The sequence below is a fragment of the Asterias rubens genome, chromosome 21 (assembly GCF_902459465.1).
Source record: "Asterias rubens chromosome 21, eAstRub1.3, whole genome shotgun sequence".
In the NCBI taxonomy this organism is placed as follows: Eukaryota; Metazoa; Echinodermata; class Asteroidea; order Forcipulatida; family Asteriidae; genus Asterias; species Asterias rubens.
This window is the reverse complement of record NC_047082.1, coordinates 3,839,600-3,859,049: the sequence shown is the minus strand read 5'-3', so window position 1 is coordinate 3,859,049 and position 19,450 is coordinate 3,839,600. Positions and strand designations below refer to the sequence as shown.

The window sequence follows — 19,450 nt, the reverse complement described above, 5'->3', positions numbered from 1 at the left end:
AACATAGTTTTTGAGAAAAAGGTAATTGCTCACTCAAATATTAAAACTTCAGGCCTGGAGCCTTTTATTAGACACCTGAAAGCACACATTTGGCCAACAATGAAGTCTTTTCTTTCATCATTCTCTTGCAACTTCAATGACCAGCTATAAGTCCATATTTTCACAGATTTGTTATTCTATGCATAAATGTGTATGTTGGGATACAACTACAAGTGAGAAAACTGGTCTTTGACAATTACCAAATGTGTCCTGAGCCTTTAATAACATTAAAATAGGCCGTTCCTCTAGTTTCCTGTTACTGAACAAATAAAACAAACCAAGCTTAGATAATACGCTATCATTTCCCAGTTTGTCTGCTTGTGATCACTAAATAGGGTAGTGAAGACAGTTCCGAGTAACTTTCGTTTTCCCGTAAAAGGAGGTTCACAAAATAGTGTTGCAATGCACAAATTTCACATGAAAAGGGAGAAAAAATTATTCCGAGGTCAGCTTTACACGTTGTGACTTTAATAGGATAGTGCAGAAACTTTTTGTTATGCATCATGCCGCCATTTCAATACGAACCTTAAAGCCATTATAGACTTTCGGTACAGACAAAATAAAAAGTTCACAGATTTACAAATAATTTAGAGGGTGTACATAAGGTCATGGTGAAAGACTTCTCTTGAAATATTATTCCATGAAATGCTTTACTTTTTGAGCAAACATCAAAACAATATCAATTTACGGATTTACTTTTAAACACATGTCATGACACGGCAAAACGCGGAAACAAGGGTGGGTTTTCCTGTTATTTTCTCCCGACTCCGATGACCAATTGAGCCTAAATTTTCAGAGGTTTGTTATTTTATATATAAGTTGTGATACACGAAGTGTGGGCCTTGGACAATATTGTTTACCGAAAGTGTCCACTGGCTTTAAGGACACAAAGTTTAAAACCACAAAGTTTTAGTTAAAGTTATCAATAAAAAGTTATTTATTTTACATCAACATGTTGAAACGAGCCTTGATTGTTTTTATAATATGTCATTAACTAGTAAATATGTCACAGCAATTTTTAAAATGGCTGAAAAAGGTTAGTTTAAAAAGTTTTGTATTGACAAGTCATATCTCAAAAATAGGTGATGTTTGAAGCTTTGCATGGTGTGAATAAGAAAAACAAACTATTAATAATAGTAAACTTGCGGGTACAACCATGTGTAAATCTCTATTGAGGGATTGGCTCTCAAAAGAGCTGGTTTGGTCTTGACGTTTCAAAAAGTATACTCTGCTCATTTTCAGGAGAAAAAAAGACAAACAAAGACAAGCGGAGTATACTTTTTGAAAAGTCGAGACCTGACCGTGGTGCACAGTCGAATGAATGCTTTATGATTTTATGCTTCACTTATGATTTTCCCATATAAAGCTAAGTTGCTTTTAACAATTATAAAATGGTTGAAATAACACCCCTCCCCCCTCCAACCCCTCTTCTTAAAACTTAACCTTGCATTACTTATTTAATACAACTGGTGCATATGGTAAGCTTTAGCCAATAAATTGGTGCAATTTACATCGTGGAATGTTTTAAAAAGCCAACAATTTTAGAATTTTAGAAAACTTATCTCAAGATTTTTTCCATATAAAGTAAAAATAATCACCAGTGTTGTACATTTTAGTTTACATTATTTAAGGAATAATCCCAACCATTGTCTGTAAAGACTTATGTATCTCAAGATTTTTGCTGTTACTACAAAAAATCAACAGTTTTGTACATTTTTATTTACATTGTAAGGAATAATCGCAACCATAGTTTGTTTTTTATGCCAGATAAAAGTAGAAAGTCAAATCGGTAGAATGTATGCATATACAATAAAACAATTTTACAAGAATACAATGTACAAGAATATGGCCAATTTACTCAGTTCGATCAAATAAACAGGGCCCGATTTCATAGAGCTGCTAAGCACAAAAATTTGCTTAGCATGAAATTTCTTCCTTGATAAAAACATGATTACCAACAAAATTTCCATTTGATGCATATTGCCCTTTACTGGTATTCAGCTGTTTTTTGCTTACCCTGAAAATCACGTGGAAATTAGGTTGGAAATTCCTGTTTTTATGAAGGCCAAACTTTCATGCTAAGCAAATTTGTGTGCTTAGCAGCTCTATGAAATTGGACCCAGTACTATCCATCTATGTCAATAGCACACACAATCACAGGCCTGGAATTACACATGGTGCCCCTTCGAAAGTTTCCTTATTTGACTAAGAATTTTATCGGAAGAAAGTGCCCTTTGCAACATTAAAATGGCCTTGCCCTTTCAGATGAAATTCCAGGCCTGCAATCACCAACTTAAAGAGAGAAACCGAGTACAGTTACAAATATAAATCAATCTTTGATCACATTGCTTCAAAATCAGTGCACCATTATGGTTGCCGGTGCTGCTTGGACTCGAATTTCACCTAGAACCATTTGCGTGCTGATCAAGCGCATTGACACATACATGGGTTCTTGATTCAAGTTAAGTTTTCAACATCTACATTTCAGTCCCATTCCTGAATTAATCATAACTCTATTGAAAATGGTTAAAAGGGAAAACATAACATTATGGTAACTTTGAACAAAACAAATAACTTTGAATTTAGCAAAAGCTGAAACACCCCCCCCCCAGTCCATAAGCCCTTAATATGTACCCTTACATAACAAAGATTCTTTAACTGCAAAGATTTTACCAAAATGTCTGTACCGTGTGTCTAAAAAAATATATATACACTTTTGAAATGGCTGCCGAATAAAAAATATGTGATTCCGGGGGAAAAGGTTTAGATGTATGGATAGCTTATGGACTCAACTTTCATATGACACCCAAAAAGTCTGAAAATATTTCATGATCAGGTGAGCACTGCTCACTGAAGAATAAGTAGCCGACATCTTGGATTGAATTTTGTACGCTACAAATGACTTACCTCTCACAAATTGGAAGGCTAATTCCTGCGCAGCCTGATTTTCATACTCTCTACAAAAGTGAGCAGTGCTGACCCAATCATGAATTATTTTCGGACTATTTGGTGTCATATGAAAGTCAACTCCATAAGCTATCCATACATATTAACCTTTCCCCCAGATTCACATATTTTTTTATTTGGCAGCCATTTCAAAAGTGTATACATTTTTTTAGACGCCCTGTACATACCCTTATTCTTTAACTGCAAGATTTTACCAAAATGTCTGTAGTACCTATACACCTACCTGCAAGATTTGCCCCTTTTTTCAAAGCCACCAATTTACCATTTCCCCATGTAAACCTGATTTTAAATTCTAAAACAACCAACAAAGCTCTGCTGTGATTTTGTTGTTGTTGACATTTTAACTTTGTCAAAAGTCAACAATAATGTTTGTATTTCCGTGTTCAGCCCTTTGTTACTACTGTAAAAGGCGCTTTATAGATATTATTTATTATTGTTAATACTATATTGTGTTTTTGCATCTGGTTATTGCGAATGCTAGGCAAATTTTAACATGACATGGTTGTTTTTGCGCTGCATATGTTTCGCAGGAGTCGAGCACATCTCAACTGGGCCCAATTTCATAAACATGCTAGGCACAAACATTTTCTAAGCATGAAATTTCTTCCTTGATAAAAACAGAATTACCAACAAAGTTTCCACATGATTATCAGGATAAGCAAACAACAGCTGAATACCAGTAACAAGCAATATGCAACAAATGGACATTTGGTTGGTAATCCTGTTTTTATCGAGGAAGAAATTTCATGCTAAGCAAATTTTTGTGCTTAGCAGCTCTATGAAATTGGGCCCTGATGCAAATTATTTGTTTGGAATTTTGTGACGTCATATTTCGTATCACTTTCACATTCGCAGGAAATATGAACCGAACTTAAGGCCTAAAGATTGACTTACCGGTCTGAAGCTACATAAACATGAGTCAAGATGGAAGAATTGGCCGATATTTAATGATACTTGTAAACCAGGAATTCAGGACTTCCAATGTAAGATGTAGCGAGCATCTTGCCGTCAGGTGTTGGGTCTGAAAACGCTAGGGTTGACTTTGGTAGGGTCGTTCCAAATGTGAAGGAATTCCTGAAGTAATTCAAAAACAAAAAGTAGGTATAATTAACAATCGACTTGCATATGTCTTGACAAGACAAGATAGTCTAACAAAATTATTCATATAACACTCAAGTAGATCCTTATTTTAATAATAACAATAGTGGCTTCTTATAAAGCGTTCAAATCCGTCACTCAGCGACACTCGTGGCGCTCTTACATTATTACCCCTGGTCACTGGGCCATTTATTTCGTTCCTTATAACCATCTCAGCTACCTTGGGAGTATACAGCCTGTGCTGCCAAGTGTGTAGCGCACTAAACTAAATAAATCACAAGAACCATCTCTGCCCTCACAGGTACCCTTTTAACCCTTGGTGAAGGGAAGTGTTACATTTAAGTGCCTTGCTCAAGGACACAAATAGGGAGTTTTTGTTTTGGACGAAGGATAGTTCTGCGACGATAACTGATGTTATTTGGCGCAATCTGCGCATGCGACAGCTTTTAGGATGGTCGTCCTTTAATTTCTACGACAGTACTTGGTATGAATTTGCGTTGTGCTGAAAAAGACAACGGTTTAAGCTTGGGCGCTACCACAATATTATCGAATATCGCGATACTGTTTTGGAAACGATTTTGATATCGGATCGATTTGGTTTTAATCAAAATATCGATATATCTCGATATCGATTAAGTATCGCGATATCGATTAAGTATCGCGATGTATTTCCTAGCCGAGACATCTTGCACCCCATAGGTTTAGAGTAAAACCAGAAGAATAAGTCATTAGAACACATCTCTTACATGTATGCTATGTCTGTCTCTTCTACAACTTTCACTGGGAGTTTGAAGACTGATGATGTCAAATTTAATTAATCAAGATTATATCAAATATCGCGATATATTGCAAACGATATATTGTGAAAAAAAATAAATCGTTATCGCCCAAGCTTACAACAGTTGGCTGCAAACTACTAACCGTTGCAGAACCATCCGTCGTTCAAAACGAAAAATCCCTATTGTCATGACCGGGACTCGAACCCACACTGGAAAGAAACACTAAAAATCTATGGGAAACTACTGAAGGGGAACCAAGGCAAAGACCAGGGGCAATGTAGATTATCCATAGAGTTTTTTGGCGCTAGTAACATGTTATTTTCAAACAAAGACAACGTAGTAGTACCTCACGCAATCCAGCATCCTTGTCGCAATCTGTTTCCTCCGCTCCTGACTAGCGACCCAGATACGACTTATTCCACAAACAGCTGGCTCTGGATCTGTCTGACAACACCACGCTCTCTGCTGCTCAAACTGCTGTTTTTCCTCTTCAGAAACGGCCGCAGTGTCTTTAGGCTTGTCCGCTATCACACGATACCCCTATAAAAGAAATTATCCCAATAAAAATAGCTAAAACAACTGAAAATAGCTTAGAGAAGTGAAACATTTGTTTTGGTTTTACCTATATATACACATCGGTGTATATCGGTGAAAATAGCTCAGAGCTGAAAACAGCTTAGAGAACTGAAAACAGCTTAGAGAACTGAACACAGCTTAGAGAACTTAAAATAGCTAGGAGAACTGAAAAAAGCTCAGAGAACTGAAAATAGCTTAGACTAGAGAACCTTAAATAGTTTAGAGTACCAAAAATAGCTTATTTCAAACAAAATTTCAACCTCTACCCTCACAGGTACCCATTTATACCCCTGGGTGAAGAGAAGCATTATAGCAAAATATCTTGCTCAAGAACACAAGTGTCATGACCGGGATTCGAATCCACACTCAGATGACTTAACCACCAGAACTTGAATTCGATGCTCTTAACCACTCAGCCAAGACACCCTACATACAAAAGTGGGGGGGGGGGGGGTCTAACAAATCTAAACTTACCTTGCTAATCTCCTGGGCAATCAAACAACCTGCCACTTTCTTCTCTCTTGTAATAAATAGAAGAACCTGTGGACATAGTTGGAAATAACACAAGTAGGATTTGAAACTTTGCATGGTGGAAATAAGATATAGAAAAGTTTGCGGTAACACCATGTAATAACTATCTCTAAATGAGTTGGGGTGGTTCTGAAAAGAACCGTTAGTTAACTCGACGTTTCGATCAGTATGCTCTGATCGTCTTCTGGAGAAGTTAATAGATTACTTTGGATGGCAACAAAACCTTAAAAACATTTCAAAATTTTTAAATTTTACATAAACAGAAAATGTATGAATGTGTAGATATTTTGATGTTATTTACATTCAACATTTCAGTTTTTGTAAGCGCTGTGATATAGTTTTCTATGGGGAGCGTTTCTAAACACCTGTTATTATTATTATTATTATTAACTAACCAGTAAGGACCGACTGTACTCTACATTCAACTACCCAGTCAAGCCCGACTCATGCTTCCTGCAAATGCGAATACGCTACAAATTTTGAAGAAAAAAAAAAATTCACATTGACTGTGTTCAACTGTTGTGAATTTCAACTCCTGGGAAACGTTCGCTGCAAAACATTCGCTGCAAAAACAGCCCTGTGATGTAAAAATTTGCTTAGCTTTTGCAGGAAGTATGAACTGGCTTTGGACAAACAACATGGATTTAATGGTGTTTTTTAAAGAACTAATTGAATCTACTAAAGATACAAAAGAAGTCCCTACCTTACATGACGACTTGCAGGCTACTTCGTCTCCTTCAAGGAAACCAAGTTCTTGATCCACGAGTTGTCGAATCTCTTCCACCTGAAATCAAATAAGATGGACAAATTCTTGAGTAAGATGCTTTACTATTGCTTCTCTTCACCCAGGGGTATAAATGGAAAACTGTGAGGGCAGAGATGGTTCTTGTGATTGATTAGCTTAGTGAGCTGTATACATTGTATCTGGCTGCACAGACTGTGTACTCCCAAGGGAGCCGAGATGATTTAAGGGTTTGATATAAATTGGCACAATGACTAGGGGTAACATTGGTGAAGCGTCACAGAGTGACAGACCGGAGCGCTATATAAGAAGCCACTATTATAACTTTTAAAAGCACCTAATGTTATGACCATTCTTCCGTTAATAAGGGAATAAAAGGATAGCAACAAGTTCTTAAACTGCCGTTTAAAACCGGTACAGTTTTCGGATATGCATTTGTGCGGTTCGTATGCATCTTAACGTATCCGAAAACAACCGGTTATAAACAGTTCCAGCTGGTCATTATCAACTGTTTAAACACCCCCATGTGACGCGCTCTCCACCAATAGGAATAGCGAAACTGTCTGGGGTATTTCTGAATATTGTATAATATTATGATAACCCCATTCTCTTTGGTCATAACACTAACCTTCTTGATGTGATACTTTGGGTCGTCATAAAGCACCATAATGATCCGACCGTCATAAAACTCTCGCAGCATTCGCTCATTTTTCCAGCCCTGAAATAAAGCAATAAAGAGTTCTTGGTCAATTGTTCTTGTACACAAATCTTTATGTTTTAGTTTTGAGAGGGAATGGGCCGATAAGCTGAAAAAAGTTGCATATAAGCACTAATGCTAAGCAACGTTAATAAAGTGAAGCAAAAGCTAGAGGAAACACTTTTCATTGAGTTTAAGGCACTGGACACCTTTGTTCATTGTCAAAGACCAGTATTCTCACTTGGTGTATCCCTACATATATGCATACAAAAACAAATCTTTGAAAATACCCTTGTTGCACAAATTTGTTTGCTTTCACGTACCTAATAAAAGGCTTCAGTCCTGAAGTGAGAAAATACCTTTTTTTTCAAAAACTATGTTACTTCAGAGGGAGCCATTTCTCACAATGTTTTATACTATCAACCTCTCCCCATTACTCATTACCAAGTAAGGTTTTATGCCAATTATTATTTTGAGTAATCACCAATAGTGTCCACTGCCTTTAAAGGGTCTATGTAACTTTTGTAGGACAAAAAACACAATGTCCACAGATTTACAGTAAAGTTTGAAGATAATGATAGTAGAAAGCTTCCCTGAAAATATTACGTGCCGAGGTGCTGTAGTTTTTGGGAAATTAGTAAAACAATGTCATGAAAATTATTTTAATCATTTACAAACATATTTTCATGACATTGTTTACTCATTTCTCAAAAACTACAGCACCTCAGTAAGAAATATTTGAAGGGAAGCTTTCCACTATCATTATCTTCAAACCCTATAAGTTTAATGTAAATCTATGGACATTTTGAAAAAGTACCCAAATCCTTTAAGGGACTTGGTCTGGTTGGTATTCAAGACTTACCTGGAACTTGATACAGTTGAGATATTTCCGATGAAATCTATCGTGAACACCTTCATCTTCAGGATGAGCTGCCGTGTACACCATGCCACACATAGCACATGTTACTGCTCCAAAATGCTTCTGGCCCAGGTCCTATACAGAAAGAGAAAACAATACTTGACAATCATGAACATCATGCGGCATGTCGAGGCCTAGTTTAGGAGCACCGGACTCAAACTCTGGCGTTTCTGATCAGCAGAGTGTGGGTTTCGAATCACCAGCCGTGACACCTGTGTCCTTAACCAAGACACTTAACCATGATGCTTTGTCCTTCGGATTAAACGTAAAGTTGATGGTCCTGTGTGTTGTGTAACGCACACAAAAGAACCCAGTGAACTTATCGAAAAAAGAAGGGGTTCGCCCAGGTGTTCCCGGTTTGATTGGCAGCGTGTAAGCCACTTCAGAATGTCAGCTGCGCATGTCTGTACTGCTGACAACAGGTTTTGTCTATCTCCCATAACCTTTTGATAATACCCGGGTATTGTCAAAAGGTTACGGGAGATAGACAAAATCCGTTGTCAGCAGTAGCAGACATGCACCGCTGACAATCCGAAGTGTCTTATTGCGCCACCACACCCAAAACATCATGTGGTGCTGAGGATAAGGTCTCATAATTCAAACATAGTCCCACATACCTTGCAGGATGTGACAGCGCACTATATAAGAAGCCACTATTATTATTATGTCATGACTGGCGGACGAAGGACTCTACTTCTGGAGGAAGATTACCTTGGTAAGAGTACCCTGGCAGATAGGATTACCTTAGGGATACCTCGAGATCTTAAGATTACTCACCAAAGTCAGTTGTTTTAATCCATATTTATCGATCAGCTTCTTCATCTTGGTTGCTTTCTTCTGATAAGGTTACCTTGGAAAGATTACCCTGGCAGGTAGGATTACCTTAGGGATACCTCGAGATCTTAAGATTACTCACCAAAGTCAGTTGTTCTAATCCATCTTTATCAATCAGCTTCTTCATCTTAGTTGCTGCTTTCTTCTGTTGGATCGGAGTTGAGGAAGCAGGGCTCTGTCGACTTGAACTAATCAGCTTCACGTTGGATGGGCTCAATGGGGGCGTTATGGCAGCTGCTAGGGTAGTAACTTGTGCTTTCTTGGGAAGTGCTGTAAATTATCAAAATATTTGGGAAATTGTTTGTGTAAAAGGCAGTGGACACTATTGGTAATTACTCAAAATAATTATTAGCATAAAACCTTACTTGGTAACTTGGAGTGCTTTTGATAGTACAAAACATTGTGAAAACCGGCTCCCTCAGAAGTAACGCAGTTTTCAAGAAAGAAGTATTTTTCCAAGAATTTGATGTCGAGACCTCAGAATTAGATTTTGAGATCTTGAATCAAGCATCTGAATCACACAACCTTGTGTGACAAGGGTGTTTTTTCTTTCACTATTATCTTGTAACTTCGACGGTGGTTTTTTACTGTATCCATATGTTGAGATTGAGAAGTCTGGTCTTAGACAATTACCAATAGTGTCCAGTGTCTTTAAACAAATGCGGCTGTCTAGGCTTTGACACTGAACGGTTGTGCGTATGCGCGCATGCTAATAAATTTCACATTGCGTTCTAATGGTGTGTATTAATTGCGTTGCGCGTAAATTACTGCCACACGTACATGTAGGCTTTGGCGCCACGCCTATGTTTAAACACTTTTTACTCTGTTTATAACAAACGATTAAACATGGCAACCAGATTCCCTCTCGATTATCAGTCTTGATAAATTGACCCCTGGTTACGAATATTGATTAGATCTTTGAACGACCAAAAATAAAAAGTAACTTCAATTGACTTCTATACCTGCTTGTGGGACGGGAGGAGTCAAAGAGTCCGGTGTATCTGGGTCAAACCCTTGAAGGAAGTTAAGTTCACCATCTTGTTCCCGATCCTCTGGAACCTCCTCGTCATCTTCCGCCATCTTCTGAGATAACTTGACAGCTTTCCTCGGAGAGCGTCTAACGTCACCCAGACATTCCTTTTTTGATCTCATCGCCCGGGTCTTTGCAGACTGTGGCGACGGTGCATTTATCAATAACTCATCCTGTGCGTCTAGTCTTTGTGCTGCTCCTTCATCGGATTGGCTTTCGTCTTGTAAGTCAAGTTTCTTAGAAACCGGTCTTGGTGATCGTTTCTCAGTCATCTCTACTGCTGGCTTTATAGATGCATTTTTTTTGCTAGTTTTCCTTCCACTGGCGCCTTTGCTTGGCTTAGAGGTTTTCTTCAGCCCCTGCAGGTAAAGTTTTACAGCTTTTTTCACTCCTTTTCGTGGGCTTTTTCTTGGTGTCCTCTTGCTTGGTGAACGTTTCTTGGGAGACTTCTTTTTTGGAGACTTGTTGATGGTTTTCTTGCTTGGCGATGACTTCTTGTTTGGAGTTGTTTCCACCCTCTTTGGTTGTGTTTTGATTTCTTTCTTGGTTTGAGTCTTTGATTTCAGGGTAGGCTTCTTTCCGGTGGAGCGCCCAGTGCGTTGTGTTGCATGGCCCGCCTTTAGCGGTCCTTGTCGCTTTTTGGTCTTGAGTTGTGTTGTCTTTGTTTCTACAGGCGGTTTAGTAGGCAGAACCTCTCCCAGCTCTGCACGCCTTTGTTGTCTCTCTGCTGGCGTTTGGTAACCTCCTTTGGCCTTGGGACTGTAGAAGGAGGTTGCAGAAAATGTTGGAGAGCATTCTTCATCTGATCTGACTATTTTCCTAAAAAGTAATACAAAGTTATAAATTGTCAGTAAGATCAATTTTAGTGATGGGCAATAAAGGGAATGTTTTTCTAAAGGCCTGGTCCCACTTCAGCGATAACGATAACGACAACGACGCAAAGAGACGCATTCTATTGGTCGAATTGCTCCACGCAGAATATGCACACGCTCATTCAACCAATGGAATGCGTTATCTTTTTATCGTTATCGTCCTCGTTCTCGTTGCAGTGGGACCGGGCCTTTAGTCCACATGGGGGCGAACGGATCAACAAAATTATTTGTATGATGCCAGGTTCCCAAACTGTTCATGTTATGGGACCATGCAAAAAGTTTGATCAGGTTCTTCCTCTGTGACATTTGATACCAGTTTTCATCAGCTGTGTCTGAGATCAATGCACAGTGAACATCATTGTTTGTGTATTCTAGTGAAAATCTGTGCTGAGCGGCAAAGTGTATTTTGCTCAGAGTGCTGGGCACAAAGGCGCGAGTCCTGGGCAGGCACAACCAGCTCTGCCCACCATGGCTATAACTGGCCATGGTTCAACTTCCAGGGGTAGGCTCTAGGAGTGAAATTATCTTGATGGCACACATCCAAGCGGTAACAATGCGTCCAGTCTTCAATTCGAAGGCATTATTATTGCTCTAAGTTCTTTAGAGTCATTAGGAACGTTTGAATTACACAAAAGTGATGTACGTGTCTTTCTGGAACTGGCATTTCACGAAAAGATCATGGCCCAATTTCATGGCTCTGTAAGCAAAGAATCGCGCTTACAGAAGCAGGGAACTCTAGGCTCAAGCATATTTCGTTGGTTAGCAGGGAAATTTGGCTAGTGCGCATGCGTATTCCTGTTACTTTGCAGTCTTGGCTTACACAGCTTGCGCAGAAATTCGGTGAAGAGTGGTGATCATGAACACAAAGTTCGGTGATAAACAGAGCCAGAAAGAAACAACAATACAATTATGTTACCTTGGAGAAGGGGATTGGTCTGACGCCGAGTTTTCAAATGAGTATGGAGAAGTCAATCGTCTCTTCTGAGATGATCCTGTCGTCGGTGACGTCACTTTACGCTTCAGATTTGATCGGGTCCTGATACCTAGCATCTATTTGTTATGAAAAGAAGATGGGCATCAATCAGTGATGTACTGTGTACTAGGCTATTGTTTGGTAAAAGTTTTGAGTGTCGCAGCGGCGTATACACAGTTTCTTTAGCTTGAAGAGAAAGTGCAATGAAGATGCAGAAAACCACATGATTAATGACCATCTGCCTTAAACTTCAGCCGTGAATCCATGATGATGACGATGATGATCCCAATGCACATGCTGCTGCTGTTAAAAAAAACGCCAGCTTACAACCATACATTTGCTAACTGCAAGGTCTAGTGATTTTTCCCCTTTTTCAAAAACTATTAAAACATTTTAAATTTTTCTCAAACATGCGAATCACATCATCATAATTAGAAACACATTATTTGTTATATTTTGATGATTGCTGTTGCTTGACAAAAAAAAAAACATTAAGACATTGGATTGGATCAAGGGGGGGAAGGGATTCAAGTTGATCCAATGTCACAATGTTGTTGTTGTGTTTTTTCTAATCTTGGAAAACCCAAAATATACTAAATTAAAAGTATGACTAATTATTAATTAACTATTTCTATTTAGAATAGAGTCCATCCAACTACTCCTAGTAGAAAAAGTAGAAGTAGAATTACAAGGTTCGTTCCACTAATAGTGAACATAGTGATAGTTCTGAGTAGACAGACATCACATCTTCATACACATGGTAGCAGAGTACAACTACAAAAACTTGATATAAAATAGTATTAATTATTTATTATAATATTAATGATTTAATACTATTTTACTTTTAGTAATTATTAGTTTACTATAAAGTATAACATCATTAGACAATTACAACTAGCTATTTTTAAATGTTTATGAAAATATAAGTTTTAATTTATCAACATTTTCATCAACAGATCAAAAATGCACAATATTACACAGTGCCATCCATGTTGTTGATCAATTAAAACTTATAATAAAAGTGAAAGTTAAAATATATTTATGTCCCTCCACACTAGCTAATCATTCTGAGTTCTATACGTACACTAATCGTAACCTAAAAAAGGTATCAACGTCAACATGTATGTACATGTACATTTTGTATAAGGTTAAGTCGTGTATTATAAATCGACATCCTCCAAAAAACAAACTTTATTTTAGGTTAGTTCCACATTCTTGACATTTTTATTGATTTACCAACCAGGTTTTTTATGTGCTACCTACCGTAAAGATCTGTACCCCTCAGCTGCTGAATCTACAAAGAAACACCACACTGCAGCACACACAAATGTTGCTTTAGGATTAGGAATGACGATCACATTCAGGGGAAACATAACATCAACAAACTCCCACTCGTGTCTTAACGTGGTTTGTCATCGAAGCTCGCGCCATCTCAGCTAAAATTTGGCGCGATTGATTGCGCGATGTATTTTCCACACGTAGTTGGTGATGATAGGTAATTTTCACAACCTCGTTTTCTAGTTTTTAAATGGATTGATCGATCTCATGTTGCACAACAATTTGATTTTAAAAAGAGAACCATGGTTGCGAGGACGCCCAAAGCTATTTTGGTCGTGCAGACGACGGAGTGCATGATAAACAGTTTTATTCAAAGACAAAATTGAAAAACAACACTACACTTATTATTCTATTACTCTCATTAAACATGCCATACACGAAACGTCTAGCAATCACGTCCGGTCCGCCCCCCCCCCGTCTGCCCTCCGCCCCACCCCCCGCCTGCCCACACCCCCCCCCCGTCCGCCCTCTATATCCTGCAATGGATTTAGACTGTATTGCTTGAAATACAAGGTTAAGTGGGTTCGAATCCCTCAAAAGCTGATTTCACAATGACTAGAATAATATAAGTATTTTCGTCTGGGTGGATTTGTGGGCATTGCAAGTCTTTATTATTATTATTATTAACTGATTGAATCATAATTTTCTCAACTCGTTTTTTATTCAATGTTTATGAGAGAGATTGGCTGTTATGTTTCTGGGCCCTTGTGTGGGAGTTTGCAGAGTTCTTGACGGGAAGATCATCTAAACAAACAAACAAAACAAACAACAAACATGATGAGCAGCCAGTCAGAAGTAAGGCCATCCGTATCGCCGGGCCCAATTTCATAAAGCCGTAGTAAGCGCAAACTTTGCTAACAAGCACAGACATTATTGCTTAGCCAGCAAAAAGTTCATGAACTTACATGGTTGTGTGCATAGTGCCTCACCCCTTTCTTGCTTTAAAGCATAGAAATTTCCTATAAACAGTATTTTCTGCTATAAAGCTATACAGGCCCGAGGCCCGAGCAGCCCTATTAAAAGTGGCCTCTTATGAGCTAAAATAGATTATTCGTCGTAAGCACTTATAAAGGCACTGGACACATTGGTAATTACTCAAAATAATTGTTAGCATAAAATCTTACTTGTTAACGATCAATGGAGAGTAGAGCTGTTGGTCGAGTAAAACATAGTAAGAAACGGCTCCCTTCGAACTAACGTAGTTTTTGAGAAAGAAGTAAGATTTCACGAATTTGATTTCTTCCATTATTATCTCGCAACTTCGACGACCAATTGAGTTCAAATTTTCACAGATTTGTTATTTTGTGCATATGTTGAGATACACTAAGTGAGAAGACTCATATAGTCTTTGACATTACCAAAATTAGTGTCCAGTGTTTTTTAACTGAGATGATTGCGACGACATTTTCATCACTTTAAATAAGAAAACCCTGAAAACAAGAAATTCCCTTTTCTTTGTCTCGCAATATAACTGTAGTTATTCGACTCTGGTTAGGGCAGTGGACACTATTGGTAAATGTCAAAGACTAGCCTTCACAGTTGGTGTATCTCAACATATGCATAAAATAACAAACCTGTAAAAATTTGAGCTCAATCGGCTATCGAACTTGCGAGATAAATAATGAAAGAAAAAAACCCTTGTCACACGAAGTTGTGTGCGTTTAGATGGTTGATTTCGAGACCTCAAGTTCTAAATCTGAGGTTTCGAAATCAGATTTGTGGAAAATAACTTCTTTCTCGAAAACTATGGCACTTCAGAGGGAGCCGTTTCTCACAATGTGTTATACCATCAACCTCTCCCCATTACTCTTTACCAAGAAAAGTTTTATGCTAATAATTATTTTGAGTAATAACCAATATTGTCCACTGCCTTTAGGTTGCATACAAATGAGGAGGCGAGAAAGAAGAAAAAGGAGAAAAGAAATACAGTAAATTTGAGCAGAAAGTTAGTCGGAGTGAAGGCCAGGCATTCAGGGTACTTTCAGAAAGAACCCATTAGCTCCCTTCAGGGGTTGGCAACCCCGGCCCCTCTTTATCCTTTCCCGACCGTAACCAAACTCCGAGTGGGGGTCGAGACATGGCACACGGTACCCCATACCATCGCCTGTTGCCAACAGCCACCATGTCCCACTACGGAGAGGATTCGAACCGGTCGTACCAACTCTGGAATGCACAGAACTGAACAAACCAGTGGACCGCAGCATGGCGCTACGATCGCCGTTGGTGAAAGAGAGTTTCAAATTGAGGTACTTCAACACTACATAGTTGGGCAGAGGTTAAAAATTGCAAAAGAATAATAAAAACACCCTTGTCGGGATTCGAACCGGGTACCAACTCTGGAATGCACAGAGTGATCAAACCAGTGGACCGCAGCATTGCGCTACGTTCGCAGTTGGTGAAAGAGGGAGTTTTGAATTGAGGTACTTCAGCATTACATTGTTTGGCAGAGGCCGAGTTTAACAGACATGCAACATTGGGAAAAAAAAGAGGAAATGGCCAATCACACTTTATATGGCACTGTTTTGAAAAGAAAAAGATGAAATCAGCTGATCAGCTGATAAGTTGCATGCGTGCACTGCTCAAAATGGTATTCATGAAATGAGAAAAACATCTTATTTTGAGAAAATATTTCTTGTGTCACTCCCTACTTTTGAGAATAAAACAAAATATATTTCTTTCAAGTGAGTGACACAAGAAATATTTTCTCAAAATAAGATGTTTTCTTATTTCAAGTATCTCATTTTTAGCAGTGTGAGTATTAACAATAAGAAAAATTGTAAAAAGCACTCCCACACGAAGGGATTCGAACCATGGTCTTGCGCGGGCCAACGTTGAACCATTGCTATGTGATTGAACTGACTGATTTGATAATCTCAAGGAACTCATGAAATATAGCCCTTTTCACACTACTGAGAAACGGCTCCCTCTAAAGTGATGTAGTTTTTGAGAAAGAAGTAATTTTCCACGAATTTGATTTTGAGACGTCAGATTTAGAATTTGAGGTCTCGAAATCAAGCATCTAAACGCACACAACTTCATGTGACAAGGGTGATTTTTCTTTCATTAATATCTCGCAATCTCAACGACCAATTGAGTTCAAATTTTCACCGGCCTGTTATTTTATGCATAATGTTGAGATACACAAACTGTGAAGACTAGTCTTTGACAATTACCATATAGTGTTTAGTTTCTTTAATGAACGTCGTCAACGGAACAGCAATAGTTGATTCGAAAATAATGTAAGTGCAACAGAAGTTCTATATAAAACCACCGATCCTCAAATCATGAATGTATGAAAATACCGGTAGGCTTTTACGGGGCAAAAAGTGGGTGATAAAGATCGTCCAAAACCCCATGCAAATTTTGCGACCGCCCTCTGTTCTTTTGGATAAGCAACTAGTTGATTGTGGAAGTGAAGTTTTTTGAGCTCGTTGATGTTTCATAAATATTTCCAGTAAAATTAAAAGATTGGTTTGGATAAGAAGGGCGCGAAAAATGTGTCGATTTCTCTGTTTTGTGCATTACGGAGCGCTTGATTTGTCACCACAAAAACGCCAATAGCTCAGACCTTCAGGCCGGGAGCTGAACCCGGCCCTACACCGGAGGGGGGGGGGAGTGGGGTGGGGGCAAGGGGGTAGGGGGGGGGGGGTGGCCCTCAATTGAAAATGGCCTCAAATGTCAAAAGCGGTGTAAAACTTGAGTAAAAGCCCCCACCTGAGTGTGGCCAACACTCTCCGTATAGGGGGGGGGGGGCTTGAAATTGTGTAACTTTCTCAACTTTTAAAGCACTTCAGACGACTGTGCTTAGGCTATTCATGGAGCTATTGTTACAGATTCGAACTTCAAATCAATAAGACTTTAGGTTTGAATTTTAAATCAGAGTTGATGTTCTCTTCTGATATGAACTTGAATAAATTGATCTTTAAAATATGTTAATAGGGCGACCTCTACGACGAGAAAGAGTGATATAATAAAATCTGCAATTCATTTTTCATAATTTTAAAACAAATTCATGCAGCATAAAACAATGTTTTTAGTAGGGAAAACAAAAGCAGAATATAATTTAAAATGGCCTCATAAGCTGTGTAAAACTTTGGCAGCAAATTTTATTGTAGTGAAAATAATAACAAAACCATGCAGCTTAAAAAACCCATTGCAGTCAAGAATCTCACGAAAATTGCCACTTGAGGTTTAAAGGCAGTGGACACTATTGGTAATTACTCAAAATAATTATCGGCATAAAACCTTTCTTGGTGACGAGTAACGGGGAGAGGTTGATGGAATAAAACATTGAGAAACGGCTCCCGCTGAAGTGCCATAGTTTTCGAGAAAGAAGTAATTTTCCACGAATTTGATTTCGAGACCTCAGATTTATAGAACTTGAAGTCTCGAAATCAACCATCTAAACGCACACAACTTCGAGTGACAAGGGTGTATCTCAACATAAGCATAAAATAACAAGCGTGTGAAAATAGCAAAATTGGTCATCAAATTGCGAGAAAACGATGAGAGAAAAAACACCTTTGTTGGACGAATTTGTGTGCTTTCAGAGAGGTATAAAAGACTTCTAGCTAGAAGTCTTTTATTATTTTAGTGAGAAATTACCTCTTTCTCAAAATCTATGCTACTTCAGAGGGAGCCGTTTCTCACAATGTTTTATACTATCAACAGCTCTCCAATGCTCGTTACCAACTCAGTTTTTAGGTTAATATTTGTTTTGAATAATTACCAAACGTGTAGCTTCCCTATATAAGTGTCCATAGCAACAGTCATACCCGAGCGAACTTTGGCTACAGCAGTCAGCCCTTGTGTCTGGCATAAGTAACACCCAACAACGATTTCATATGCTCATTTATATAACATTTTTGTTTAATCATGGAGCTATAGCTCCATGGTTTAATACATTCTTTAAAAACAGTAATGATACATTCTCATCAAATCTAGTTTTTTAATGCAAATAACTATATTCACCCATCAACACTCAAGCAATCTATGAATTATTATAATTCAATTTGAATATTTGAAGAAAACTTAGCCATCATTGTGTAGCCGGAAGTTTGAGTTGATGCAAAAATTAAAATAGGCGCTACAAAGTGTACATTACAGTATGATCATTGCACTCTATTTAAATGTATATAACTGATGTTTAGTTAAAACCAACAACTAGCTTACATACAAAAAATAACTCAACTGGAACAAGTATAACTCACAAACTCTGTTTGAAATAAACTATTCATCTAAAAATAAAATTTTGGGTGCGTTCGATTAGCTTCCCCGGGTCGACCCCGGTGTGCGGCGTTTTCTTTTTCCAGGACGAATGTGTGCAGATAATTACCCACGTTCGTCCTGGAAACAAAAAATGCCACACACCGGGGTCGACCCAGGGAAGCTAAACGAACGCACCCTAAATATAACACGTATCAATTTGGTGATTGTTTGCTAATGTACTGGGTCCAATCTTATGTCTCATTCTTACTGTAGTCAAAGAATAGACCTCTATCACAGTCCGGCCATCTTGATTTTCTCCCATTCAAATCAATGTATCCAAACTGAGGCTGGAAGAATAATTAGTCTGGTTCTTTTTAGTGCAATGAATATTAGCATCCATTAATGTCGTTGGATACAGGGAACATGACCAAGATGGTGGCAGCATCATAAAGGTCTATCAGCGCTTACAGAAGCAGTGAATTCTGCGCTTACGTCAAGCGTACAACACAGGTTAGCTGAAATTTTGGCTTGTGCGCATGCGTACTCCGACCACGTACAAATCATTCTATGCTTGCACAGCTATAGCCACAATGGGACTGATAACTTGAAGCATGGAGGGTTGAACTAAGTCTTCAGAAACTTAAACCATATTTATCAATAATTTACTTTTTACAAATTTTACTTTTTACTAAATGCACAACTCAAATCTTAATTTGCATTTGGCAACTTTTTATAAATGAAGCTTTACAAATATCAACTAGTTTTCATGCAATGGCCGGAATAGAATTATAATAATATGGACTGTACCATTTCCCAAGAGAGTAGCTTAGTGAAATGGAACAATCCA

The 19,450-nt window shown here is 38.3% G+C and overlaps 1 protein-coding gene across 1 annotated transcript; it reads right to left on the bottom strand.

The window, feature by feature from the left end:
- Positions 1–3,799: 3,799 nt before the first annotated feature.
- Positions 3,800–13,478, bottom strand: LOC117304557 (N-acetyltransferase ESCO2-like). Its single transcript, XM_033789083.1, has 10 exons — positions 13,321–13,478; positions 12,001–12,134; positions 10,145–11,031; positions 9,265–9,452; positions 8,292–8,423; positions 7,361–7,450; positions 6,694–6,774; positions 5,934–5,999; positions 5,230–5,423; positions 3,800–4,080 (listed from the first exon to the last, which is right to left on the bottom strand). The coding sequence occupies exons 2-10, from the start codon at positions 12,132–12,134 to the stop codon at positions 3,951–3,953; spliced, it is 1,902 nt and encodes a 633-aa protein (XP_033644974.1). The 5' UTR covers positions 13,321–13,478; the 3' UTR covers positions 3,800–3,950.
- Positions 13,479–19,450: the final 5,972 nt, after the last annotated feature.

What these genes read in the sequence shown, in the direction of transcription:
- LOC117304557 (XM_033789083.1), bottom strand. Translation starts at nt 12,134, where the DNA reads ATGCTAGGTATCAGGACCCGATCAAATCTGAAGCGTAAAGTGACGTCA. An exon ending in CAAAGTATCACATCAAGAAG is followed by an intron (nt 6,775 to 7,360) that starts GTTAGTGTTATG and finishes ATTTGATTTCAG; the next exon opens with GTGGAAGAGATTCGACAACT. An exon ending in CCTGCAAGTCGTCATGTAAG is followed by an intron (nt 6,000 to 6,693) that starts GTAGGGACTTCT and finishes CTATGTCCACAG; the next exon opens with GTTCTTCTATTTATTACAAG.